The sequence below is a fragment of the Heterodontus francisci genome, chromosome 13 (assembly GCF_036365525.1).
Source record: "Heterodontus francisci isolate sHetFra1 chromosome 13, sHetFra1.hap1, whole genome shotgun sequence".
Taxonomy (NCBI): domain Eukaryota; kingdom Metazoa; phylum Chordata; class Chondrichthyes; order Heterodontiformes; family Heterodontidae; genus Heterodontus; species Heterodontus francisci.
The window spans coordinates 84,765,414-84,792,553 of record NC_090383.1 but is presented as its reverse complement, the minus strand read 5'-3'; the positions used below and the strand labels follow the sequence as shown (position 1 = coordinate 84,792,553).

The 27,140-nt window shown below is 43.2% G+C and overlaps 2 protein-coding genes across 3 annotated transcripts in view; one reads left to right on the top strand and one right to left on the bottom strand.

Annotated features, from left to right (window-relative positions):
• hhat (hedgehog acyltransferase) overlaps window positions 1-4,500 on the top strand; it is a 301,307-nt gene extending 296,807 nt beyond the window's left edge. The window contains exon 10 of one of the 2 annotated variants that reach the window (XM_068045097.1): window positions 2,490-4,500. In XM_068045097.1, the coding sequence (XP_067901198.1) occupies window positions 2,490-2,638 (149 nt within the window). In that variant the 3' untranslated portion in view covers window positions 2,639-4,500. The remainder of the gene's footprint in view (window positions 1-2,489) is intronic. The other variant, XM_068045095.1, reaches the window with a different exon arrangement.
• Window positions 4,501-7,828: 3,328 nt separating this feature from the next.
• kcnh1a (potassium voltage-gated channel, subfamily H (eag-related), member 1a) overlaps window positions 7,829-27,140 on the bottom strand; it is a 339,143-nt gene continuing 319,831 nt past the window's right edge. The window contains exon 11 of the mRNA XM_068045094.1: window positions 7,829-8,674. Coding sequence (XP_067901195.1) covers window positions 7,829-8,674 — 846 coding nt within the window. The remainder of the gene's footprint in view (window positions 8,675-27,140) is intronic.

Genomic DNA, 27,140 nt, shown 5'->3' with positions numbered 1-27,140 from the left:
TAGATTGGAAATATTTAAAGACCATTTGAATAATTTCTCCTATATGAGACACTTGAAAAAATGATAATCTTATGTATGTCGAATGTGCACTGAGGAAATGTCATTCTAAGAGGAATGATTGTTAATTTACTTTGAACCAATGGATAGCCATGGCTTTAAATGGATCTCCTTGAAGATTGACTTACTGATTATTCTTAGTGCAAGTTTCTCTGTCCTGCCATGTTACATTTTGTTGTATTCATAAAACTAGAGTTTAGTCTAATTAAGGCTGTCATCATCATGCACTATTAGTTTTATTTTGTATATAACCTGTCGCAATGCATCATGGGGCACTGGCACCAGTACTGGGGAAAGTGGGAGCTGTACCATGGGGACGGTCTTCACCTGAACCATGCTGGGACCACTGTTCTGACAAGTCATATAACTAGGGCGGTAGAGAGGCATTGAACAAAATGGTGGGGGCGAGGGATCAAGTGAGGGAAGGTGTGATAATTTAGAGAGAGGAGAAGCAAGAGAACAAGGTAGCAGCAAGAGAATTGATAATCTGAGTGTGGCAGGAAGGGAAGATTGGAGTGAAGCAAAACTGGTAACAGGAAGTAGAAAAGTAATAATCAAAATTAGAAGACAGACGAAGAGAAGGCAAGCATCAAATAGGATCAGAATGGGGAATAATGTCAAAAAAGACAAAGGGCACTTTATCTGAATGCATGCAGCATTCGCAAGAAGGTAGATGGTTTGAAGGCACAAATAGAGGTAAATGAGTATGATTGAATTGCCATTACAGAGAGGTGGTTACAGGGTGACCAAGACTGGGAACTGAATATTCAAAGATATTCATTGTTTAAGAAGGCTAGGCAAAAAGGAAAAGGAGCTGGGGTAGCACTCTTAATAAGGGATGAGATCAGTGAGAGAGGATCTTAGATCGAAGGATCAAGATGTAGAATCAATTTGGATGGAGCTATGAAACAGCAAGAGGCAGCAAATATTGGTGGGAGTTGCTTATAGACCACCAAACAGTAGTGGTAATGTTGGGCACGATATAAATCAGGAAATTAGAGGTGCATGTAACATAGGTAATACAGTAATAATGGGGTGACTTCAATTTACATGTAGGGCTGTATTTTACAGGCTTGCCACTGATCTCGGTGGTAAGCTTCAAAAATGGCGGCCCGCACATGCAGGCTTTACTCCGTGGAACGTCCGCGATATTAAACACGGCGGCTCATTTATATGGTCGGGGCGGCCCCTCCCCCCCCCCCCACCCCCCCATGCCTCCCCTCCTCCCCCTGATGATGTGGAGGGGGCGGGCATTCTGTCCCCGGCAATGGCATCTGGCACCACTGAGGAGGCACCTGCGCCATTTTTAAAGGGCTTCCAGCCCTTACGTTTAATTTAAATTTTTAAAGTTACAGGAGTTTTAAAAATTAAATAAAGTTACCCGACCCTCTCCCATCTGCCCCCCAATTACCATCAAATTTATTACTTGCCCTCTCTCCTCCAAAAAAACCTACCTTGTGCTTCCGACCTTCCCTCATAAAGTGAATAAACTATGAACTTTACCCCTTCCCACTACCCCCTAGACCAATCGAAAAAGTTTAACCCCACTTCCCCCCCTACCTTGAAAACCTACTTGCTCCCCCCTTCCAACCAGTGTTATGCCTTGGCTGTCCCCGTGGCAGGCCCCTCCCGGAGGCATTTTCCAGGCCCCCCGCCACAACCCCCGACATCGGAGAGTCGGTAAAATTCAGCCCATACACTGGGTAAACATAATCACCTGGAGGGTGAATCCTTGGAGTGTGTACGAGATTTGTTTCTGGAGCAGTACGTTGAAGAACCAACTAGGGATCGGGCTATTTTAGATTTAGTATTATGTAATGAGAAAGGGCTAATTAATAACCTTGCTGTGAAGGAGCCTTTGGGAAATAGTGACCATAGTATGATAGAATTTTACATTATGTTTGAAAGTGACGTAGTTCATTCTTAAATTCGGGTCTTAAATCTGAACAAAGGAAACTATGAAGATATGAGGGGCAAGTTGGCTATGGTGCATTGGGAAAATACACCAAAAGATTTGACAGTAGACAGGCAATGGCTAGTATTTAAAGAAGTATTACATGGTCTGCAACAAATATACATTCCTCTAATAAACAAAAACCCAACAGGAAAGATGAATCAACCATGGCTAACAAAAGAAGTTAAAGATTGCATTCGCTCAAAGGAAGTGGCTTATAAGGTTGCCAGAAAAAGTGGTAAGCCTGAGGATTGGGAGCAATTTAGAATCCAGCAAAGAATGAACAAGGAACTAATAAAGAAAGGGAAAAGAGAATATGAATGCAAGTTTGCGAGAAACATAAAGGCGGACTGTAAAGCTTCTTTAGCTATGTACAAATGTGGGTCCATTACGGGCAGACACAGGAGAGTTTATAATGGTCAATAGGGAAATGGCAGAGAAATTAAACAATTACTTTATGTCTGGTTTTTATTCACAGAGAAAGATACAGAAAATCTCCCAGAAACACGAGGGAACCAAGGGAACTTCAGACTTGTTAGTTTGATGTCAATAGTAGGGAAAATGTTAAAATCTATTTTAAAGGATGTGATAACGAGACACTTAGAAAATAATGATATGAATTTATGAAAGGGAAATCATGTTTGACAAACCTGTTGGGAGTTTTTTTGAGAATGTTACTTGTAGCATAGATAACGGAGAACCAGTAGATGTGGCCCATTTGGATTTTCAGAAGGCTTTTGATAAGGTCCCACACAGGAGGTTAGTAAACAAAATTAGAGCACATGGGATTGGGAGTAATATACTAGTATGGATTGAGAATTGGCTAACAGACAGAAAACAGAGAGTATGAATAAACTGGCCATTCTCAGGATGGCAGGCTGTTACTAGTGGGGTACTGCAAGGATCAGTGCTGGTGCGATAGCTGTTCAAAATCTATATAAATTATTTAGATGTGGGAACCAAATGTATTATTACCAAATTTGCTGATGTCACAAAGCTGGGTGGGAATGTAAGTTGTGAAGAGAATGCAAGGGGACATGGACAGGCTAAGTGACTGGGCAAGAACATGGCAGATCAAATATAATGTGAATAGGTATGAAGTGATTCACTTTGGTAGGAAAAATAGAAAGACAAAGTATTTCTTAAATGGTGAGAGGTTGGGATATGTTAATGTCCAAAGGGACCTAGGTGTCCTTGTTCATGAGTCATTGAAAACTAACATGCAGGTGCAGTAAGCAATTAGGAATGCTTAATGGTATGTTAGCCTTTATCGCAAGAGGATTTGAGTACAGGAGTAGTGAAATCTTGCTTCAATTGCATAGAACCTTGGTTAGACTGCACCTGGAGTACTGTGTGCAGTTTAGGTCCCCTTACCTTAGGAAGGATATTATTGCCATAGAGGGAGTGCAACGAAGGTTCACCAGACTTAGTCCCAGGATGGCGGAACTGTCCTATGAAGAGAGATTGGGGAAACTGGGTCTGTATTCTCCAGAGTTTTGAAGAATGAGAGGTGATCTCATTGAAACCTACAGAATACTTAAGGGGATAGGCAGGGTAGATGCAGGTAAGATGTTTCCCCTAGTTAGGGAGTCTAGAACCAGGGGACACAATTTCAAAATAAGGGGGAAGCCACTTAGGGCGGAGATGAGAAATTTCTTTACTCAGAGGATTATGAATATTTGGAATTCTCTACCCCAGAGGGCTGTGGAAGCTCAGTCATTGAGTATGTTTAAAGCAGAGATTGACAGATTTCTAAATGCCAATGACATAAAGGGATATGGGGATAGTGTGGGAAAAAGGCATTGAAGTGGATGATTAGCCATGATTGTATTGAATGGCGGAGCAGGCTCGATGGGCTGAATGTCCTACTCCTGCTCCTATGTTCCTAAACTGAGATGAGGAGGAACCTTTTCACTCAGAGGGTGGTGAATCTCTGGAAGCTCAATCATTGAGCATGTTCAAGACAGATATCGATGAATATCGGGATACTCACGACATCAAGGGTTATGGGGATAATGTGGGAAAGTGGCATTGAGGTAGATGATCAGTCATGATCTAATTGAATGGCTGGGCAGGGCTGAATGGCCTACTTCTATGTTCCCTAACCTCAGGAAAAGTATTCGTTACTCAAACTGGTGAGACATTATAATTTCCTGTACCAGTCTCATCATGATCTTTTTCAGTAGTTTTCTGCTGTGTCATTGCAGCTGCCCAAAAATTGACTGGTAAACAAAGCTTGCGGTTTTAGGATTTTTAATTGCTTCAGAATTATGATGCTTTTATCGTAATATATTTTGGCTGAATTTAACTAAGGTTCCCAAGGGTGAACAGAGTATTCTTTTTATTTTGATCTTTATATAATGAATAAAGTGAGGTTCATATCATACGGCACAATATGTTTCAAAAATGAAAATGAGAAAATGGAGGAAAAAGTAGCAAGTGGACTATTTAATAAGCAGGCAATCAATACTTCATAGATTTATTCATGAACACAAAGCTTAAATATGTATAAAATATTCTTTATTGTTATAAATAAAGTTTACTTATCTTTACAAATCAAACAATTTGTGCTTCATGTTTCTTTTTGTTACAGGAATATATTAATATATATGATGTGCATAAAGTAAATTAAGTTAATTGATTTTTCAGTGTAATGTTGCAAAACTGGTACATATGCCACTACTGGCAGCTTTTCTTGCTGACCACAAAAATAGTTCCTAAATTGTTCAGTACTTTTGCCATGCTCACAGGAGTATGTGCATAATTACACCACTAGTGATAAAAGTAAAGAAGTAGACTGGAATCAGAACTGTAGGTTATTTGATGCTTCTTTGATTTGGGAAGAAAATAAAAGTGAAGCACATACCTACATATCTTAATGCAGTTTGCAGAATCATGCAAAAAGCCTCTGCAAATAAACTTGTTCAAAACAGGTATTTCTTTTACATAAGAATTTTCTCCTGTCACTTTTAACAATGACAAGAACCTGATTTTTGTCTTTAAATCAATATTTTCCACAAAGTTCAGATGGTTTGAGTCTTTAAAATAGTCTTTCATAATTAAAATATTTATATTACTAAGTCTTACCTCGTCAGTGTCCTAATCTGCAACTTATAACTACTGTACACAGTATTATTCTGCCTCTGTGATTTTAATAAAGACACCATTACAGATCAAATTCCTTTGAGTGTATCCAGCCATCTTGTGGTGCTAATCCAAATTTATATAGCATATTGCTCAGCTACTGTGTCAGCATTCCTAATGGAGTACAGCAGCAAGATCAATACACAATCAATTATAAAAGTCCTATAAATTTATTTCACTGTCTGAGACTATTTTAAATTAGTTAAATTATTGTTCTTTGGAAATCAAGGTTTTGATGTATATTTTCAGCTATCTGAAGTTATTTGAACTGAACTGTAAAAAATATGCATTAGTAATTATTTAAAACTTATAAAAAAATTAAAGCATCTCTTCTAAATACCTCTTATGCAGATAACATTATATATTGCATGGTACCATCTGCTATTTTATCCTAGATTGATGAACGAAGGCTACTATCGAAAAATTACCTGGAAATAATTGAAGTAATTGTTTAACACAGACTTTAGAATTATTTAATTTACTAGCCAATGGCAATGAATTAAACCACTCATTTTAACTGAGCAATGTAAACATCATTCTCATTTTAAGACTAAATTCTTGGATTCTATCTCCCATAGCCTTTCAGCGTTCTACTCATTTACAATAATTGTCAACTGTTGAGTGCCCTGGAAAGAATTACATTTTGGGCAGAACAACTTTATACAATAGTTGTAATGGTAGAAACTTTTACATCATTAAACCATTGAAAATAGAGTGAAATCCCCAAACTGAAACTGGAACTTAAATTGTTACTTATAACATTCAGAAAAGCTGACAGTTGTCCCCTTTTTAAAAAAGTAAGCTTCCTCTGAATTGAAGTATGTTACAATGGGCTTGCTAAAATTTTTCCTTTGAGCTCTTAAATCAGTAGATGCTTTGTTGTTCTTGAACTGTTTAAGAGTCTATTCTGCCTGTACATACCAAATCGGCACTTAGTTTGTTGCACTAGATCCTTTGGATTAGAAAAGTCTGTCTTATGCTGCCACTGAATGATTTCTCCAAAGCTGGCCTTTATATAAAAAAAAACCCTCTAGCTCTTGAAGCAGCTGCTGTTTACATTCATGTTTATGGTGCAGTTAGATACTTCCACAATGTTTTCCAATTTCATACTTATCTTAGGTGAACAGAATCATGCAGGATGCTGTAAAGAAAATACCCAGATCCTATGGTAATTTTTGGGATACGAATCCAGCCATTTTAAAGCTGCTTTTATTACTGGCATTGTTTGAGTTTTAATTATGGGTGAATTGCATCCATGATTTGGCTACTGACATTTACTGGCAATAAATGCTGGCATTGCCAGTGATGCCCGAATCCCAAGAATGAATTAAAAATAAAAATCTGTCTGGTTTAGCTCAATAGATTTATAGACTGACAAAAAACCTGGGTGTATGAGACGGTCATTAGAAGGGTCCAATTTAGTAATAGAAATGCCAAAAGTTGGCCTACAGATGCTAGTCTTCAAGAATCCAGTATGAGAATAGTTTAGGTGTTCTAAGTAATTGTCGCACCCCTACTAGGGAGAAAGAAATCATCCAGGATTCCAGCTGTGATCATTATTCAGTGACTACTGTATAAAATGTATTTGGGGGGGGGGGGGGAAACTGGGCGGGAACAAATTGGGCTCAGTTTTGATGCTCCCATAATTAAAAGATTGTTGATATTGACTGTCTGGAGTTACACATGAAGAACAGCCACTTGGGGCTAGGTACTGGAGGATACCCTGCACCTGTGAAACCATGGCACAGTATAATTTAGTGACTTCAGGAGGGGATGAGGCAATTCATAATAAAATAAATCAGCTGAGGTGTGAGAAGAATGCAGGCACAAACAGCAGGTCAGGAAACATAAACAACTCATGGTTGTTTTATGGTCTAAAACTGCAATAAATTTTCACCTCTGAAATTTCAACTCAAAAAACTTAATAAAATAGTGGACTGTTTGATTTGTGCTGCTTAACCAAAGCAAAGGTCAGCATGAACAAGAAGCAATGGGATGATCCACATTCAGTTAAAAGCTGCAAAGGAGAGCAATTAATTTTTGTCTTCAGCTGTTACTTTCCTGCAATTTAAGAAAAAGGTCAAACTTAGAACTTTGTTCGATTAAAAAAGAATGAGCTACATGGAGCATAAAGAGACATTATGTTTTGTGTACAATCTAGAAAAAAAAAAGCAAAATATATGTAACTGGCAAAATATATGTAAAGAAATACAGTACAGATCAGTAAAAAGCCCCAAGAGTTACTTTGGTTACACCAGTGAAATAGAGAGGCTATGTCAGGATTATGCTATGCAATAATGACTCCTATATTTTTCAGATTAGCTTCCAGGAAAAGTGTGGCATCTGTCTCCATTAAATGATATAAGAAGCCAGTGTGTCAAAGATATTTGTAGATTGATTGGGTGTTTGTAATTTCATTTCTCTTAAACTGTCTGATCAAAATATGTACACCAGCAAATCAGTAAAAGCAAAAAGGAGTGTTCTTTAGTCTTCATTCTATGAGTGAGGCATATATATTTGGGCATGCCTCCCAAAAGTCAGAAAACAAGCATGATTAATCCCCACCATTTATTTCAGCACTCTGGACAGCGCATCTTCAAATTAGACGATGCTTAGCAAATGATACCTGAATTTTCGCATTATAGATTTTTTTTCACCTAAAGGCTGGTTCTGCTAGAACTGCTGGTCTTCCTTATCAGATTCTGGGGTTGTTGGCCTTGATATTTCAAATATTTCCTGTGGTGAATTTGTGGATCTTGCATCTAATATCCTCAGTATTTCTGAAAGTTGTTTTTCAATATTGGTGATTTTGCTATTCAGGGACTTTATGTCCTGTTTCAGCTCATTTTTTACTTCCAATATGGTTGCTTGAAGGGTTTGTTCAGGAATTGGATAAAAAGTGTGCTTTGCCTCCGTCAGCACGGGGCTTCGGTCCTGAGGACTTCGTGTTTCTCCTGCATTGTCTAATCTCAAATCGCTCTTTGTTATACCACTGTCATATGAATCTGTTTTTCTCAGAGACATCCCTTCATGTGTTTTAGTTCTTTCTGGTAAAGTTTCCATGGATTCTGCCTTTGACACTATATTCCAGTCTTCTGCTTTAGAAGCAGAATCTTTAAATTTTGACCAGCCGTTTCGCTTACTGGACTCTCCAGATTGTCTAGCAGCTGCAAATTGCTCAGATGTTGGAGCTTGCAGTTTAGCCTGGTCTGATGACTCTGATGTTGAGGCTCTAACCACTTGTGAAGGGACTGGAGTTGCAGGACTTTCAGTTACTGTAACTACACTCGTTGTTGCTGCAGCATTTGTTACACAGCCATCGAACTGTGCAGTGCCTTTCTCGACATCATTAACATCCTTCAATCTTTCTGCTGCTATTCGAGCTTCCTTCTGCTGTCTAAACCTTTGGAAAAGTCTGCGTACAGGATGGTCAGGAGGCAGGTTTAATGGTGCTTCATTCTTTCTCCTCATCCTTTCTTCTTCTTCACGCTTCACATCACTGATCTTCCTGAAAACAATCTAGATGAATGAAAAGATAGAAAAAAGAGATTAATAGTTCAGTTATAATGCTTTACACACACACCTCTCTTCCATCACATCATGGTCAATAGTTAAAGGTGCATCATTGCTGCCAAACAACTACAAAAAGTCCTTTTGCTTCTGTTGACTAACACACAATATATTGACATTATCTAAGTCATTATGTCATTTAGGTCACTATAGTGTGATGTGATTTTGACCCTTAACTCTTGCTGATGCATCAACAAAATAGCACTGATCTTTGAAAAGTTGGTGATCCCTTTGGTTTAGAGGATTATTGATTTCTTGTGTTAGTCTAAAATAATTGAATTCTCAAAGTATTTCCAAATAACATTCGGCTTTAAAGAAGCAACTGTTTAAAAGTCAGCATTCTAATTCAATGTAATCAAAATGTTAACTATGTTCAAGGCAACACACCAAAGTTATTTGACTAAAGTATTAAAAGTCAAGATCTATTTTCAAAAGTTAATGTTACTGACTGGATAATAATTCTTAAAAATTACTACAGAATTCACTGAGCATGTTATGATTGTTCACTGAAGAACAAATAATGTCTCTGATTTCACAATAAAGCTCCAAAAGGCAATCAGGATATCGAAAATAAGTTTTAGTTGTACAATAAGACCAGTTTAAAAAAAAATCAGATCTTTTAAAAATAGTGGTTTTATTTAAAGTCCTGGAATTCTGACCCCATATCAATCTTCAAATCTATCAAAAGTTTGTTAATAATCACTGCAAATAATTTCTTAAATGAACTTTTATAAACTGAATGATACAAGTTTAAAGAGAGTGCAGGAACAGAGGCTTGGTGTTCACATAAATCTTTTGATGGTGGCAGGACAAATTGATAAAGCTGTTAAGAATGCATACAGGACCCTTTGATGTCTCTGCTACCCTCTATGAATGCTGGGGTAAATGTGTTGAAGTAATCACACACGCAATATTTTTGAAGCTCTTCAGAGTACAAAGTCGACCTGACATACATATATGTATGCAGACTCAAGTACGGGCAGTATGCAGCACCACACACAAACAAACTCATCACCTATTTTTATACCTTTAACATGTATCCAAAACAATCAAATTTATTAACCAATCACTGAATTAGAAATAAAATCTCTCCATCCAATCATACAGGTACCACATACACAGGCTTCAAATTTCTTAGGCATCAGTCTTATAACCTCATGCACCAACTGTTTTTGGCCAACTGGCCTTCCTTATCAGGACAGCTACGTCTAGGCCATAAAACATGTCTCCATAGTACGAAACATAACATTCATAGCCTCTGAAAATTGCCTACCATCCTGTTTCTCAGCTTTCCCGCCCAGAGGCCAATTGAGGCCCTTAAGTGGCCTATCAACAGCCAATTAAGGGTCTCTTCCCACCGCCACTAGGATCTTACCAGTGGTGGGGGTGCATCCGTCATGTAGGGAGGGCACCTTGTAACACAAGGTACCTTCCCTGCAGGCTTGGGAGCTGTGGGGTGGGGGGGGTGGAGGTGCTGCCTCCTTTGTGGGCAATCTGGCCCAAGGAGGTCCTCCGCCAGGAACCACTTTACCCCCGGGAACCCCCTCCCCCAAACTGTATGACCACCAACACCTCCCCTCGCCGGAGCCTTTCAGACTGGCCCCAGCAACCTCGCCTCACTTACCTGAGGTCCAGAGTTCCAGTGCTGGGCCTGTGTCCAAGGCATCTGCCCTGTGATTGGCCAGTAGCTCTTGGAGGCGGGATTCCTGTCTTTAAGGGGAAGGGAATCCCAACTCCTAAAACTTCGATTTAAAAAGACCAGAGGATCACTCCGGGCGGGGTGGGGGGAACACTAAAAGGCAGAGGCAGGCTTTCCCCCATCTTTTCAGCCTGGCACTGGGAGCCCTGCCTCCTACACAAAATCCAGCTCTGTGTGTCTAACCTTCTTACCTTCAATCATAAGGTCAGAAGTGGGGATGTTCGCTGATGATTGCACAATGTACAGCACCATTCGTGACTCCTCAGATACTGAAGCAGTACCTGTAGAAATGCAGCAAGACCTGGACAATATCCAGGCTTGGGCTGATAAGTGGCAAGTAACATTTGCGCCACACAAGTAACAGGCAATGACCATCTCCAACAAGAAGAGAATCTAACCATCTCCCCTTGACATTCAACGGCATTACCATCGCTGAATCCCCCACTATCAACATCCTAGGGGCTACCATTGACCAGAAACTGAACTGGAGTAGCCATATAAATACCGTGGCTACAAGAGCAAGTCAGAGGCTAGCAATCCTGAGGCAAGTAATTCACCTCCTGACTCCCCAAAGCCTGTCCACCATCTATCTACAAGGCACAAGTCAGGAGTGTGATGGAATACTCTGCACTTGCCTGGATGGGTGCAGCTCCAACAACACTCAAGAAGCTCAAAACTATCTAGGACAAAGCAGCCCGCTCGATTGGCACCCCATCTACAAACATTCACTCCCTCCACCACCGACGCACAGTGGCAGCAGTGTGTACCATCTACAAGATGCACTGCAGCAATGCACCAAGGCTCCTTAGACAGCACCTTCCAAACCCGCGACCTCTACCAACTAGAAGGACAAGGGCAGCAAATACACGGGAATACCACTACCTGCAAGTTCCCCTCCAAGTCATACACCATCTTGACTTGGAACTGTATCGCCATTCCTTCACTGTCACTGGGTCAAAATCCTGGAACTCCCTTCCTAACAGCACTGTGGGTATACCTACCCCAAATGGACTGCAGCGGTTCAAGAAGGCAGCTCACCACCACCTTCTCAAAGGCAATTAGGGATGGGCAATAAATGCTGGCCTGGCCAGTGATACCTACATCCCATGAATGAATAAAAAAAAATATTCACGCTTAGCTGGCTATCAAGGTCTTTAACAGCCTAAATACTTAATACCATATAATTACCTTAGTAGCCTAGCATGACCTTCTCACATATACCAACAAACTTGAAGTTATAAGTAAAGACATAGGGCAGTATCTTCGTTCCAGGTTTGGTGCCCTGACATCAGGTAAAGTTCCAGATCCTGACCTCGCTTCATGTCAATGTCAGACACCTGATGCGATTTCTGCAGGGATGGCCAATTATTGGCCAGGAAGAGCGCTTGCCATGCAATTAAGTATGGCAAATTGGCTTCTGAGGCTGCAGGGCCAATACACATTAGCATTGGCATATCGGCCACCCCACTGTTTGAGGTGGGAGCTGCTGATGCATGTGAGAGAGAGAGAGAGCCCCACAACGGAGGGAACCTCTGAAAAGATGGTAACATTTTTTAAATTTTAAACGGCCACAACAGCCAGGCTGGCATTGTGGAGGGGCAACCACTCCACTGGATGGAACGCTGGCCTGCTCTCAACCTTTGGGTATATCACTGGGAGGCTGCCTCCATCCCCTGGCCGTGTTTCGGCCTCAGTGGGGGGTCTGCAAGCCAACTGGAAAATACTAGTTGGCTACTGCTGAGTGGCCTTAATAGGCCATTTAATTGGCCAAACAGGCTACCCACCATTTGCAGGCAAGTAGATGTCATACCCCTGCTCCTCCTGTAACAAAAATGGCCCAGAAGTGGGGACATGCTGGCACCCCAATGCCAATTTTCAGACCTTTCCATCTCCAGTCCTGTCTCCAATGGGAATCAAAAATTCTGCCCACTGAGTAGAATAGCAAGTTATGCTGCAGCTTTAGAAATCACTGATTAGGTTTCAATTGGGGTACTGTGACCAATTCTGGACACCACTCTTTAGGAAGGATATCAAGTCCTTCAAGGGGATGCAGAGGAGATTTACCAAAATTATATCAGGATGAGGGTCTTCAGTTATGTGGAGAGATCAGAGAAGCTGGGATTATTCTCCTTAGATCAGAGAAGGATAAAGGGAGATTTAATAATGCTTTCAAAATTATCAAGGGTTTTGATAAGATTAAACAAGGGGAATCGGTTTCCAATTGCAGAAGGGTTGGTAAACAGAAGACAAAGATTGAAGATATTTGGCAACTGAACTAGATGAGAAGAATTTGTTTTACTCAGCGAGTTATAATGATTTGGAATGCACTGCCTGATAGGGCGGTGGAAGCAGATTCAATAGCAACTTTAAAAAGGAAATTGGATATATATTTTAATAGGGACAAAATTGCAGGGCTAGGCAGAAGAGCAGGAAAGTGAGACTAATTAGATAGCTCTTTTAAAGAAGCAGCATGGGCATGATGGGCCAAATGGCCTTCTTTGGGCTGTAATTCTAAGATGCACATTTAGAAGAACTGATATTGTCAGCATTCATGTAAAGCCGAAACGTCTCTTGATTTGTGTTATTAGATTATCATTTGCTATGCTTCATTCAAATGATCAAAATGCTCAGCTTTTTTTTATTCTTTCATGGGATGTGGGCATTGCTAGCAAGCCAGGAATTGTTGCCCATCCCTAGCTGTTAGGCCATTTCAGAGGGCAGTTAAGAGTCAACCACATTGCTGTAGGACTGGAGACACATGGAGGCCAGACCTACTAGATAAGGAAGGCAGATTTCCCTCCCTAAAGGACATTAGTGAACCAAATGGGTTTTTCCGACGATTGATGATAGTTTCACGGCACCATTACTCAGACTAGCTTTTAATTCCAGACTTTAATGAATTAATTGAATTCAAATTCCACCAACTACCATGGTGGGATTGGAACCCGTGCCCCGAGGGCATTAGCCTGGGCCTCTGGATTACTAGTCCAGTGACATTACCACTCCACCACCGTCTCATGAAGTGCCAATGCCTTGAAATCATTTCATCTGCTTCCTTAGCAAATCTGGCAAGAACTCTTCATTTTAATAAGCATCTGTCATAATTTTGACTAAATATGGCTAACTGTAGTTTCAGCTGCAATTAAATTTTTCCAATGCCAAGAACTGACAGCGGACATTGACAAGGTACATATTTAAAACTATCCCACTCCTTCAAGCTTCCTATGATTAATAAGGAATCAGAGAGTCTGACACATGTAACCCCTCTTCCCTTCCAGTTAATTAAAGTACCTTGTAAAAGTGACAAACGTTTAAAATATAAACCTTGGTTCTTGTTATCCACCTTTGGCACTGCAAAAGCTTCAGCATATATAGAGCTACGATACAGTACAGAAATAAATATGGTGCGCTGTAGGACTGGATGGGGGAACCAGATTCAAGCCACTGGCACGTCAATTGGCCATTCAAAGCTCCAGTACACAAGCACAACATAACAAATGGCAATGATGCCCGCATTTGATGAATGATAGTGTAGGTATTATCAAGTTGGCGTTAATGATGGTGACTTGGCTGAGGAGGCTTTATTAAATCTGAATTGTAAAATTCCAAGTAAACATTAATGAATCATAGGGCACCATAAATATAAATTTAATTTCTCTCACTATGTCCCATTCAAAATGCATCCAATTTTATTCCCCAGTGGTATATTTCTAAATCAATTATTTTATAGCATAATATAAATTCAGTTCTCAATAGTTAGTAAAAGTTTGAATTGCAAAATAAGCATGTATACAAAAATTTTTCATATTTACTTGCCACTTAAATACAAACAAGATATAATATGATCAAAAATAAACAAACAAACCACATTTACAGAAGACTAGCTGTTAGTTCTGATGGTTGTCAATGTCAGCAGAACTTAATTACAAGATCCATAACTTTCACAGTGTCACAGAATCAATGCATTTCAATTATAAAACATAATAGGCTGAAATTTATGTCGGCAGTAGTCATAAACAATGGTGGCCCGCACGTCCGGGCCAAGCTTTGCGGAGCTGCTGCGATATTAAACACGGCGGCTCATTTAAATGACCAGGGTGGACTGCCCCACCCCCCTCCCCCCCAATGACATGGAGGGGGCGGGTGGGCCGTCCCCAGCAACGGTGTTAGGGGCCACTGAGCAGGCACCAACATCATTTTTAAAGGGCTTCAAGCCCCACATTACCATTTAAATTTTTAATGCTACAGTGTTTGTAAAAATTGAAATTAATTTATCTTGACCCTCTCCCAATAACCACGAAAATAAAAACCTGCCCTCTCCTCCGCACCCAAAACACTTACCGTTAACTCCCGACATACCCCCCCAAAGTTCATCAATTTTAAACTTTACCCCTTTCCACCACCCCCTAGACCAATGAAATTAGTTTTACCCTGCTCCCCCACAATCTTCCGCACAGAGAAACGTACCTGCTCCCCCCTCCCAAACAGTGTTCCGCTTCGGATTTTCAGGCGGAGATCTGAAGGCGCGGGAATGCCAGCCACCGGCGTCAATATGGCACCGGAACGGACAGCGGGTAAGTCATTTATTCATTTTTTTTTTTTCTTTTTGGGCCTCCTTATCTCAAGAGACAATGGATACGCGCCTGGAGGTGGTCAGTGGTTTGTGAAGCAGCGCCTGGAGTGGCTATAAAGGCCAATTCTGGAGTGACAGGCTCTTCCACAGGTGCTGCAGAGAAATTTGTTTGTTGGGGCTGTTGCACAGTTGGCTCTCCCCTTGCGCCTCTGTCTTTTTTCCTGCCAACTACTAAGTCTCTTCGACTCGCCACAATTTAGCCCTGTCTTTATGGCTGCCCGCCAGCTCTGGCGAATGCTGGCAACTGACTCCCACGACTTGTGATCAATGTCACACGATTTCATGTCGCGTTCGCATTTATTCATTATTCTACATTTATTTAGATTTGGCTCCCGTTGCTGGGGTGGTGGGGGGGGGGGGGGGGTGGGGGGGAGTGGTTTTGCCGCCACGAGGCCCCGCCACCACTGGCAATATTGTACTGGGCCTTCCCAGCGTCAAGGCCCGTGGCAGGCCTCTGCCGGAGGCATTTCCAGCAGCCTCTTACCACCACCACGACCCCCGAAGTCGGGGGTGCTGTGAAATCCAACGCAATATTTTTCAAGATTTTGGAAGAAAATATGTCCTGGTTTTATAAAGTGGATCCACTCATCCGATAAACACTCAAATCATTCTCAAAACTATTTCTGACTGACTGGAATAAGGCAGCCCAGAAAATAAAACAATAGAAACAGCATCAAATATTGTGAAATTTTCAAGGTCTCCTACTCTGAGTGCTGATGAGAAAAAAGGCTTGGGGATATTGTTGAAAAATCACAGCTTTTTTGTTCAGATCCAGTTCTGACATAATGTCATCGAGCTGAAACACTGGGCTGAATTTTCCTGGCCCTGTGGAGGCAGGGAAGGGCAGGCGGCTCACTGTCTTTCCCAGGAATAGGATCGGCTGGCCGCTCCACAAATGCAGACAGCCAATTAAGATGCTTAAGACCCCAAACAGAGGCAATTTTGTGGCCTCGCCAACCTTTTGTCACTGATGGAGCAGTCCTCTGCCAGGTGTGGAGGCTGCCAGCTCTATGAAGCGGCCATGCAGCAGGCTGGGGGGGGGGCCATTGGAGTGGGAGGGTCCATGCCCTAATGACAGAGTCGTGGGCAGGAAAAACTGTACTGACGGCCCAAATGATTCCTCCAGCCTGGTTTCCCCTCCACATTATTGGCCCTCATAATGTTCGATTTGAATTCATGCCTCCAAGGGCACCCCCATGTTTTTTTTATTCTATCATCGGATGTGGACATCGCTGGCAAGGCCAGCATTTGTTGCCCATCCCCAACTACTCTTGACACCTGAGTGGCTTGCTAGGCCATGTCAGAGGGCAGTTAAGAGTCAACCACATTCCTGTGGGTCTGGAATCACATACAGGCCAGACCAGACCTTTGGTCCTTTGGTGGGCAATTGGTACTTTGCATGTTAGTTCCAACTTATGTGAATTGAAGTTGTGGTTCTAAGGCCACTATCAAAATTTCTGGGGGTTTTATATTAGATATTCTCTTGGTTTCAGTTGCAGTAGTCACTCAAAGCCAAATTCTGCATTCTGTATGATACAGAGTCCACCTTTCACCGATATTTAAACAATAGCCTGATCCAGAGATCGTTACAGAGACTCCTCACTCTGTATAGCAGCACTAAAATGTCACATGTGCCCCCGCATGAATTCTCTCCTTACAGAAGGTGAACTGAAATGCACTTCATCGAGACAGGAACAGCTCTATTTATTTTACATTGCAATACAATAATGAGCAGTATATAGTTTTCACCTTGAGAACAGTCAATGGGATATACTCCACAGTTATGGAATAATAATAATAGCACAATTTACTATCTCTCCAGGCACTGACTCAATTTTCTAGCTAAGCAGCCATTCTGGTTAAGACCTTTTCTAAAATGCAGGCAACTCTGTGCTACTGTGAGGGCACAACTCACTTTGTGCCAGAGGGGTGGTGGGTTGGGGGGGGGAAGAAAGAAAGAACAAGCAAATGAAAGAAAGAAGATTTATGCAGTGAAATGGAATGAAATTAGTTCTGGCGCCTTAGGCTTCACAAGGAGCATTCCACTTACAAAGTCCTGAAATTTTACATAATAATGTGAGCTTTGTTTGCTAATTAACACTCCAAATTACTATGGTGACAAGCCTAGTTCCACCTGCTGGCTCGTTACAAACAAAATACTTAGCATGATAGAAACATTCTAAATTTTAAAATCCAGTTCAAACAACACAGGTAAAAAATCCAAATCATACACCCACATACTACACAGTAGCTTCTGAAAAGTCTTCCTTTTTCTTCCGCAGGATGTTTCCCCTTCTCACTGCTGCAAAGGACACTTAACTGTGTCTACACCATTTCCCATATCTCTGCTACCCCTTCCTCATTTTCCACCTCACCAGCAGTTGATCTGCTGTCACTTGTATGATGCCACCAGCATATTCATTATCCCTTCCCATCCCTTCTCTGCTTTCCCTCCAGGATACACTTTTTCATTCTTCCACCAATCTATTTTATAGCTACCCTTTCCCCAGTTGTTGCAGTGAAGTTGCAGCAAATGCAACATCTGTTCCTTCGTCTTTTCCCACACCATTATCCAAAGTCCCAAAGATTCCTTCCATGCGAAACAGCCAATTAGCTGTACTACCTCAAACTGTTTTCAACTGCTTACCAATGCTGTTGTCCTCAACACCAGTAAGGCCAAATGTAAATCAGGTGACCACTTTCCAAAAGCCTCTGTTCTGTACGTAGGTGTGACCCTGGCTCCTTTGCAATTCACCATTTTTACAGCCCTCCCATTCCCACTCTGGCCTCATCTGTCTTTCACCTCCCACATTGCTACCACAAAACTCACCATAAGCCTTAGTAACAGCAGCTTATCTACCCCTGGGCATGCTGCATTACTCTGAACTGAATGCTGACTTTAGTAAATTCAGACCATAGCTATATCCCCCATTTTCTTTATAGTAGGGACTGAGGATGGGTGGATTTGCCAGCATTTAGGGGAGGGGTACAGAAGAGGTGGTTTTATATTTCAGTGTTGACCTTTGGACCCAATATTTACAGGAAGGCAGGAAGGGAATGGAGAAGTGTGGTTGCTGTGGGGGGCGTGAGATACCCAGAAATTCCAGAAACACGGGTGTCCTGCCAAAATTAACAGCCAGACCTCATTATCATTTATTTACTCCATTTCTCACCCAGCAGCCAACCAGATTGACAGACCAGCTGGGTGGGAATACAAATGGTAGAAAGCTACACTGAGGACTGCCCCTAGCAACTGGGAAAGATTGGGGATTGGTGATGGGGTTCAGACTGACAGTCAGGAGGGAAAGGAGACCGGGAGAGATCGCAGAGCAGAAGGGAGACATTGGGGACGGGGTGTAGAGGGATGGTGTTAGAACAGCATTTGGGAGGGGTGGGGGGGGGGGTGGAAAGAGGTGACTGCGGGCTTTCGGCTTGGAATCGTGGGTTTGGGAGGGGGCAGGAGGGGATGTTGACCGATTTCAGCAGATGATTTGCTTGAATGGCTGGGTCCTGGTCCACAAGGTGCGATTTTAAAAAAAGCCTTAGTGTGCTTGATCCTCCTCCTCCCATCTCCATTTACTGCTAGGTTTTCTGAGCCCTGGTAAATTCAACCTACCAGTGATAAATTTAAGGCAGAATTGTAACTGCATTGTGGACACCTGATTTTAAATATTATAATAAGGTGTCCCACCTGTCGAGAGCATGGGGCAAACACACCATTTATAGCTTATCATGTATGCCTCTTCATTCAGACTGCTGACCTTAGCCACATTCAAGTCAGTTAACAGGATTAGTATGAACTGTTAAGTTGCCAAATATTTACCGGAGTAAGAGTTAATATGAAAATATAAATATATATTTAGGTAACAGAACATCAATCACTTTACCCACTTGCAAATAGAATGTCAGAATTAGAGAGACATGCCAAATTTAAAAAAGACTGCAGATTTTTTTTATTTGGTCATGGGATGTGTTCATTGCTGGCCAGGCCAGCATTTATTGCCCATCCCTAACTGCCCTTGAGAAGGTGGTGATGAGCTGCCTTTTTGAACCGCTGCAGTCCATGTGGGGTAGGTACACCCACAGTGCTGTTAGGAAGGGAGTTCCAGGCGACAGTGATGGAACGGCGATATAATTCCAAGTCAGGATGGTGTGCGGCTTGGAGGGGAACTTGCAGGTGGCGGTGTTCCCATGCATCTGCTGCCCTTGTCCTTCTAAGTGGTAGAGTTTGCTGGTTTGGAAGGTGCTGTCGAAGGAGCCTTGGTATGTTACTGCAGTGCAGCTTGTAGATGGTACACACTGCTGCCACTGTGCATCGGTGGTGGAGGGAGTGAATGTTTGTAGATGGGCCAATCAAGCGGGCTGCTTTGTCCTGGTTGGTGTTGAGCTTCTTGAGTATTGTTAGAGCTGCACCCATCCAGGCAAGTGCAGAGTATTCCATCACACTCCTGACTTGTGCTTTGTAGATGGTGGGCAGGCTTTGGGGAGTCAGGAGGTGAGTTACTCGCCTCAGGATTCCTAGCCTCTGATCTACTCTTGTAGCCACGGTATTTATATGGCTACTCCAGTTCAGTTTCTGGTCAATGGTAACCCCTAGGATGTTGATAGTGGGGGATTCAGTGATCATAATGCCATTGTATTTCAAGGGCAGTTCACTTAAGTTATAAGAAAGCTGATCTTCATTTATCCCCAAACCTAAAATCTATGCAAAACAAACTAACTAGTATATGTCTCAATGTCGTCTGCTTGAAATTGCCAGCTGCACAGATGGTGTAAACAAAAAATGCAATACAGTTGTTTGTGCTTGGAACTGTTCCTAAGCAGGTGCAAACTGTGATTTCATAGGGTACCAGGGCATTTTCATTTTTGAGGATGAAAGATTATAATGAATCAAATGGGTTCATTGGGCCGGATTCTCAAAGCCTGCTGAGTGCAGGAACAGAGGCGAATGTGACACCATTTATAAAAGGACGCCGGCAGCAAGGGAATGGGTCGGGCGCATGCCTCCAATTAATTGCCTGTTGAGCTCATTAAAGAGCTCATTAACAGGCTTGTTAATACCAGTTCACAATTTTTGAAGGCTGGGAAGGGGGAAGACCCCATGGGGGGAATACGACAGGGTTATGAAGACGTGAACAATGTGGAGGGCTTTGAGGGCTATGAAAGCAGCTTCAGATGTGCCTCAGGGTAGCTATTGCTGCAGATGGAAGAGTTGAATTTCTCATTGCTAAGTTGCAGGAATCCAAAAAGGAACATGAAGCCCGCTGGCATCACAGGGCAACTGGGATTAGCAGAGGAAGGCCTGGTGAACAAACAAAGCTCAGTTGATAGAGGTCAGATGGGAACAGGCTACTCTGACATTGGACAGATGCAACTCTTGAGCAGCAGGAAGCCAGAGGAGTACAGTGGTGGGCTGCAACGGGAGGAAGGTGCTACCCAAGACAGCGGGTGCACAGCCCAAGAGTCATCTACCTGAAAATGACAAAGCACACGTGCCGTAGAAGGCTGCGCCTATCCGGGCAAATGGTCTCGGTCCTGTGTGCTCTGATCCACAATGACCCGAGATCTCACAACCCCCATGGCAGTCCCTACCTGCAGCCAGCAAGGTCTCTGTTGCCTTGAACTTCTATGCAACCAGGTCATTCTAGTGATCAGCTGTGGACCTAGGTGGCAGTCGGCATCCCTTTTCAGGAGGGGAGGGTCTACACCCAATTTGACACAGATGGGCCTGCGCTGGCACAGAGGGCATTGAGTTCAGCCTCCATTGCTGGATTGCCCCAGGTGCAAGGCATCATCGCTTGTGCCCAGGTGGCCATCAAGGCACCCAGCGACCGGCCAGTGAGATCCATCAACAGGAAAGGCTTCCACTGGTCCGTGAGCACAACAAGAGCTTCCTCCATGTGTGCACTCACTTTCCTGACAGTTGCAATGACTCCTTCATCCTCCGTCAGTCCAGGCTGCTTGGGTCCTTCAACTCCATCCCCAAAAGCACATGTCTGGCTCCATGGGGACAGGAGAAATAAATCCCTTGAAGAGATGGCTATTGACCTCTCTACAGGAGCCGCAAACAATGCCACCTGCTCACAGGCCAAACACTGAGCAGGCCATCTGGTTTGTAAAAATGCAATTCTGGTGTCTAGGGTGACACCCTCCCACACCCTCCTGCAAGGGTCTCGGTCATTGTGGTCGTCGGTTGCACTCTCCATAACATGGCTCTCCAGAGAGGTGTGGATCTTGAGGACAGTGAGGCCCTGGAAGGAGACAGTTCAACAGGGGAGGAGGAGGAGGAGGTAAGAGAGGCGGAGGAAGAGAGCACAGAAGGGGGATAACACTGAACAGAGAGGTATCCCTGCTGCACAATGAGGTGGCCTCCTCCTGCCCCCCCCTCTGGGAAGAGTACCTCCCTCCCCGACTTCATGGCCTCCAGCATTAGATGGGCATCGATGAAGCAAGGGTCTGTTCTGCCCGACTGCCAGGCTTCCAGCTCCCCTGTGACATCTTGCTTCCCTCTGGTGCTGTGGAAGGCAGATCTCTCCCTCAGGGCAACCAGCAGCCTCAGTGATGGCTGTCGTGGAAGTCTACATGAGCCTCACATTTGATCTGACTGGATCTGACTTGAATCCCACAGGCTCTAAGAGGACAGAAAACCCATTTCCATACTAATTAAGGGCTTTCCGAGTTAAAAATGGCAATTTAAATCTGCTTCCCAGAGAAGGCACGTTTCAGACCCAAAACCAGACCCAGTTCCTGTTTCCCGCCTCCATAATGAAAACCCAGCTCATTAAGTCTAATGCAGGATGCCGAATTGGCACTGAGTAACACTTGTCTGATACTTATTGAATGAACAGGAGTAAGATAATTTATACTTCTACTTGTAAATATTTTAGAAGTTTTACACAGCTGTTTATTTCAGTTTACAAAAAAAAATTGCACTGTTTTTATTGTAAGCTTGTTACAGGATCATGGGACTCAGTGGCCACATCTACTGCGTTACAACCTCAATTTTCTGTGAGACCAAGGAAGATTGACCTGTAGTAATGAAAATTAAAATGACAGCAGTTTGATTTAAGCACTTTAAGACACCCTGAGGTCATGAAAGGCAATATTATAAATGCAAATTCTTTCTATTTCAAACCACCTCATCTTTAAAAAAAGCTTTAAACATCTCCCTTCTGGAGTAGATGTGGATATTTTGAGAAGCACCATTGTGTAAATAATTGTTTTCATATATCAAAATCTTGACATCTTTTGAGTCTCTTCTGCCGTTAACGACATACTGGTCTTCCCCGAAACCTCACTTGGCAACTTGACGGATAAGCATGTTCTTGTTAGGAATCTGACCCCCAATTTGTAAGAAAGATAGGAAGGAAGTAATGAAATAGTCAGACAGGAGACCCCAAGACACCTCTATGATATCTGAGATACCAATAAGTGCTGACATTAAAACTAACAGGGAAAAAAACACACTTATCCTAGCAAATAGGAGCCAAATTAATGCAGAATTCAGAGCCCATTTGCTTTTGGAAACAACACAGATTCAAAAAGCCCTAATTTAAATCATGCTGTGTCTTGTCATTTTCCTAAACTTGATCATTTTTTTTCAAGCATCATTCTTCTCTTTAAGTTAACTAAAAGATATCTGGCAAATAGTTACAATTATTCATCCTCTTCTATGAGACGTAAGAGACGATCACAAATATCCCAATGAGAAGAATATGCCTGTTTTCTAATTATGCGCATATTGTTTGCGAACTACAGAGTTCTACATTGATAATGTCAGAATTATTTCATGGTGGGTACTGACACTACTTTCCTACTAGATGCACAGTCCTGGAGGATATAATCAGTTTCCTTTCTTCACCTCCTGGAAGCCATTTAGAGTTTTGTTTTGTAAACTTGGATCTGAGCTACGCTCTGCAGTCCTGCCACATCCAGTTGTGAATGGTGGTGGACAAATAAACAACTAACAGGAGGAGGAGGCTCCACAAATATCCCCACCCTCAATGATAGGGGAGCCCAGCACATCAGTGCATATGAAAACGCTGAAGCATTTGCAACCATCTTCAGCCAGAAGTGCTGAGTAGATGATCCATCTCGGCCTCCTCCTGAGATCCCCAGTATCACAGATGCCAGCCTTCAGCCAATTTGATTCACTCCATTGCGGCAATCGTACTGAGGACTTGTGCTCTAGAACTAGCCGCACCCCTAGCCAAGCTACCCCAGTATAGCTGCAACACTGATATCTAACCAACAAGGTAGAAAATTGCCCAGTTATGTCCTGTACACAAAAAGTAGGTCAAATCCAACCCCCAGGCCAATTACCGCCCCATCAGTCTACTCTCGATCATCAGCAAAGTGATGGAATGTGTCGTCAGCAAGTGCTATCAAGCAGCACCTTCTCAGCAAAACCTGTTCACTGCCACTCAGCTTGGGTTCTGCTAGGACTACTCAAACCCTGATCTCATTACAGCTTTGGTATAAACATGGACAAAAGAGGTGAAGTGAGAGTGACTGCACTTGACATCGAGGCAGCATTTGACCAAGTATGGCATCAAGGAGCCACTGGAGTCAATGGGAATGGAGGTTAACATTGACCAAAAACTGAACTTGACCAGCCATATAAATACTGTGACTGTAACAGCAGGCCAGAGGCTGGGAATTCTGTGGTGACTAACTTACCTCCTGACTCCCAAAGCCTGTCCACCACCTACAAGGCACAAGTCAGGAGTGTAATGGAATACTCTCCACTTGCCTGGATGGGTGCAGCTCCAACAACACTCAAGAAGCTCAATCCAGAATAAAGCAGCCTGCTTGTCTGGCACCCCACCCTCTACCTTCAACATTCACTCCCTCCACCACCGATGCACAGTGGCAGCAGTGTGTACCATCTACAAGATGCACTGCAGCAACTCAGCAAGGCAGCTTCAACAGCACCTTCCAAAAATGCGACCTCTTCCACCTGGAAGGCAGCAGATGCATGTGAACACCACCACCTGCAAGTTCCCCTCCATGCCGCACACCCTCCTGACTTGGAAAGATACCGCCTTTCCTTCACTGTCGCTGGGTCAAATCCTGGAACTCCCTTCCTAACAGCACCGTACCACATGGACTGCAGTGGTTCAAGAAGGCAGCTCACCACCAGCTTCTCAAGGGCAATTAGGGATGGGCAATAAATGCTGGCCTAGCCAGCGATGCTCACATCCAGTGAAATAATTTTTTTTTAAAGTTTAGGTTTTCAAACATTGGAGATTATAGGAGAAAAGATTGTTCAGTATAGAGTTCCACAGAGTGAAGGTCATAGGAAAGAATTAGAGCCCGAGACTCTGCTAAGTTTTAACTTCAAGACAGTGGCATATACAGAGGTGGAACAGCATGTCACAGAATCATTATGGCACAGAAGGAGGCCATTCAGCCCATCGAATCCATACAGGCTCTCTATAGAGCAATCAAATCAGTTCTAGTCTTCTGCCATATCCCCGTAGCCCTGTAAGTTTATTTCCCTCAAGTGACCATTCAATTTCCTTTTGAAATCATTCATCATTCCTGCGTCCACCACTCTCATAGGCAGTGAGTTCCAGGTCAATATTACTCACTGCATAAAAAAGATCATTCTCACACCCCCCCTGCATCTCTTGCCCAAAACCTTCAATCTGTGTCCCCCTAGTCCTTGTGCCATCAGCAAATGTCAACAGCTTTTCTTTGTCTACCTATTCCAAACCAGTACACCTCTATCAAATCTCCCCTCAATCTCCTTTGCTCCAAGGACAACAACCCCAGCTTTTCCAACCTAACATTGTAGGTAAATTCCCTCATCCCTGACACAATTCTGGTAAATCTCCTCTGCACCCTCTCAAGGACCCTATGGCGCTGTGGTTAGCACCGCAGCCTCACAGCTCCAGCGACCCGGGTTCGATTCTGGGTACTGCCTGTGTGGAGTTTGCAAGTTCTCCCTGGGACTGCGTGAGTTTTCGCCAGGTGCTCCGGTTTCCTCCCACAGCCAAAGACTTGCAGGTTGATAGGTAAATTGGCCATTGTAAATTGCCCCTAGTGTAGGTAGGTGATAGGGAATATAGGATTACTGCAGGGTTAGTATAAATGGGTGGTTGTTAGTCGGCACAGACTTGGTGGGCCGAAGGGCCTGTTTCGGTGCTGTATCTCTAAATAAAAACAAAATAAAAACATCCTTCCAAAAATATAGTGACCAGAACCAGACGCAATAGTCTAGTTGTGGCTTAACCAGAGCTTTCTACAGATTCAGCATAATTTCCTGCATTGTACCCAATGGGCTGGATTTTACCTTAGGTGGACGGGAATTCACCACCGACGTAAAAGTCAGTGGCGAACCCGCTTCCGCCTAACCCAGGGATCCATCCCGTATTTTACAGGTCCCCGGGCTTTAATTGTCCTGAGGCGGGACTTCCACCCGCCTGAGGGAGGATGTCCCGCGTCAGTGAGCTGCCGGCCAATCAGCGGGCCTGCAGCTCTTAGTCCCAGCAGCGCCACCAGTAGCGTTAGCCACTGCTGCGACTGCAGCCCAGCCAACGCCATGGAGCTTGGGGACGAGGTAAGTTGGAGTGAAAATTTGAGGGTGGGGTGGGGGGGGGTGCGTCTTGGGTCCCGGGTTGCGGGGCGGGTAGGCCTCCCTGAGCCTCCTGCTCAATTTTACGCCGCCCCCCCACGCCACCATTCGACCCACTGGGGTGGCGTAAAATTCAGCCCAATAACTCTACGAGTCCCAAAATATCATATGCTTTATTAACTACTTTCTCAATATGTCCTGCCACCTTCAAAGATCAAGGCACATGAACCCCCTAGGTCCCTCTGTCCCTGTACACTCTTTACAGCTGTGCCATTAAGTCTGTATTGCCTCTCTCTATCCCTTCTGCCGAAATGCATCATCACATCACACTTCTCTGTATTAAATTCCACCTGCCACTTGTCTGCCCATTCTGCTGGCCTATCCTGTTACAGTCGATTGGTATTATCTTTATTGTCTGCCACACCTCCAATTTAGGTATCATTGACAAATTTTGAAATTTTACTTTGTATTCCAATATCCAGGTGATTTAAAAAATCAAATAAGCAGTGGTCACAGCACTGACCCTTGGGGAACACTATTGTCTACCATCATCCAGTCTAAAAAATAACAATTTACCAAGACTCGCTGTTTTCTATCCTTAAGCCAAATTTTTTATAGAGTTGTCACTGACCCTCTTCTTCCATGAGCCTCAATTTTGTTAACCAGCCTTGCATATGGTACTTTGTCAAAGGCTTTCTTAAAATCCATATAACATCAATTTATTTCCCTTCATCAACCTTCTCTGTCCTTTCATCACAAAATTCAATTAGATTAGTCAAGCATGATTTTCCCTTCAGAAATCCCTGCTGGCTATCCTTAGCAAATGCCTGTTGATTTTTTCCACAATTATTGTTTCTAGAACCTTACCCACCACTGATGTTAAATTGACTGACCGGTAGTTACTAGGACTGTCCTTACATCCTTTCTTCAATAAGGGTGTCACATTTTTTTTTTGTTCATGGGATGTGGACATTGCTGGCTAGGCTGACATTTATTGCCCATTCCTAAATGCCCTTGAGAAAGTGGTGGTGAGCTGCCTTGAACCGCTGCAGTCCTTGGGGTTTGGTACACACAGTGCTGTAAGGAAGGCAGTTCCAGGATTTTGACCCAGTGACAGTGAAGGAACGACAATATAGTTCCAAGTCAGGATGATATGTGACTTGGAGGTGGTGTTCCCATTCATCTGCTGCCCTTGTCCTTCTAGGTGGTGGAGGTCGCAGGTTTGCAAGGTTCTGTCGAATGAGCCTTGGTGAGTTCCTTCAATGCATCTTGTAGATAGTACACACCACTGCCACTGTGCGTCAGTGGTGGAGTGAATGTTTGTGGTTGGGGTGCCAATCAAGTAGGTTGCTTTGTCCTGGATGTTGTTGAGCTTCTTGAGTGTTGTTGCAGCTGCATCCATCCAGACAAATGGAGAGTACTCCATCACACTCCTGACTTGTGGACAGGCTTTGGGGAGTCAGGAGATGAGTTACTCGCTGCAGAATTCCCAGTCTCTGAACTG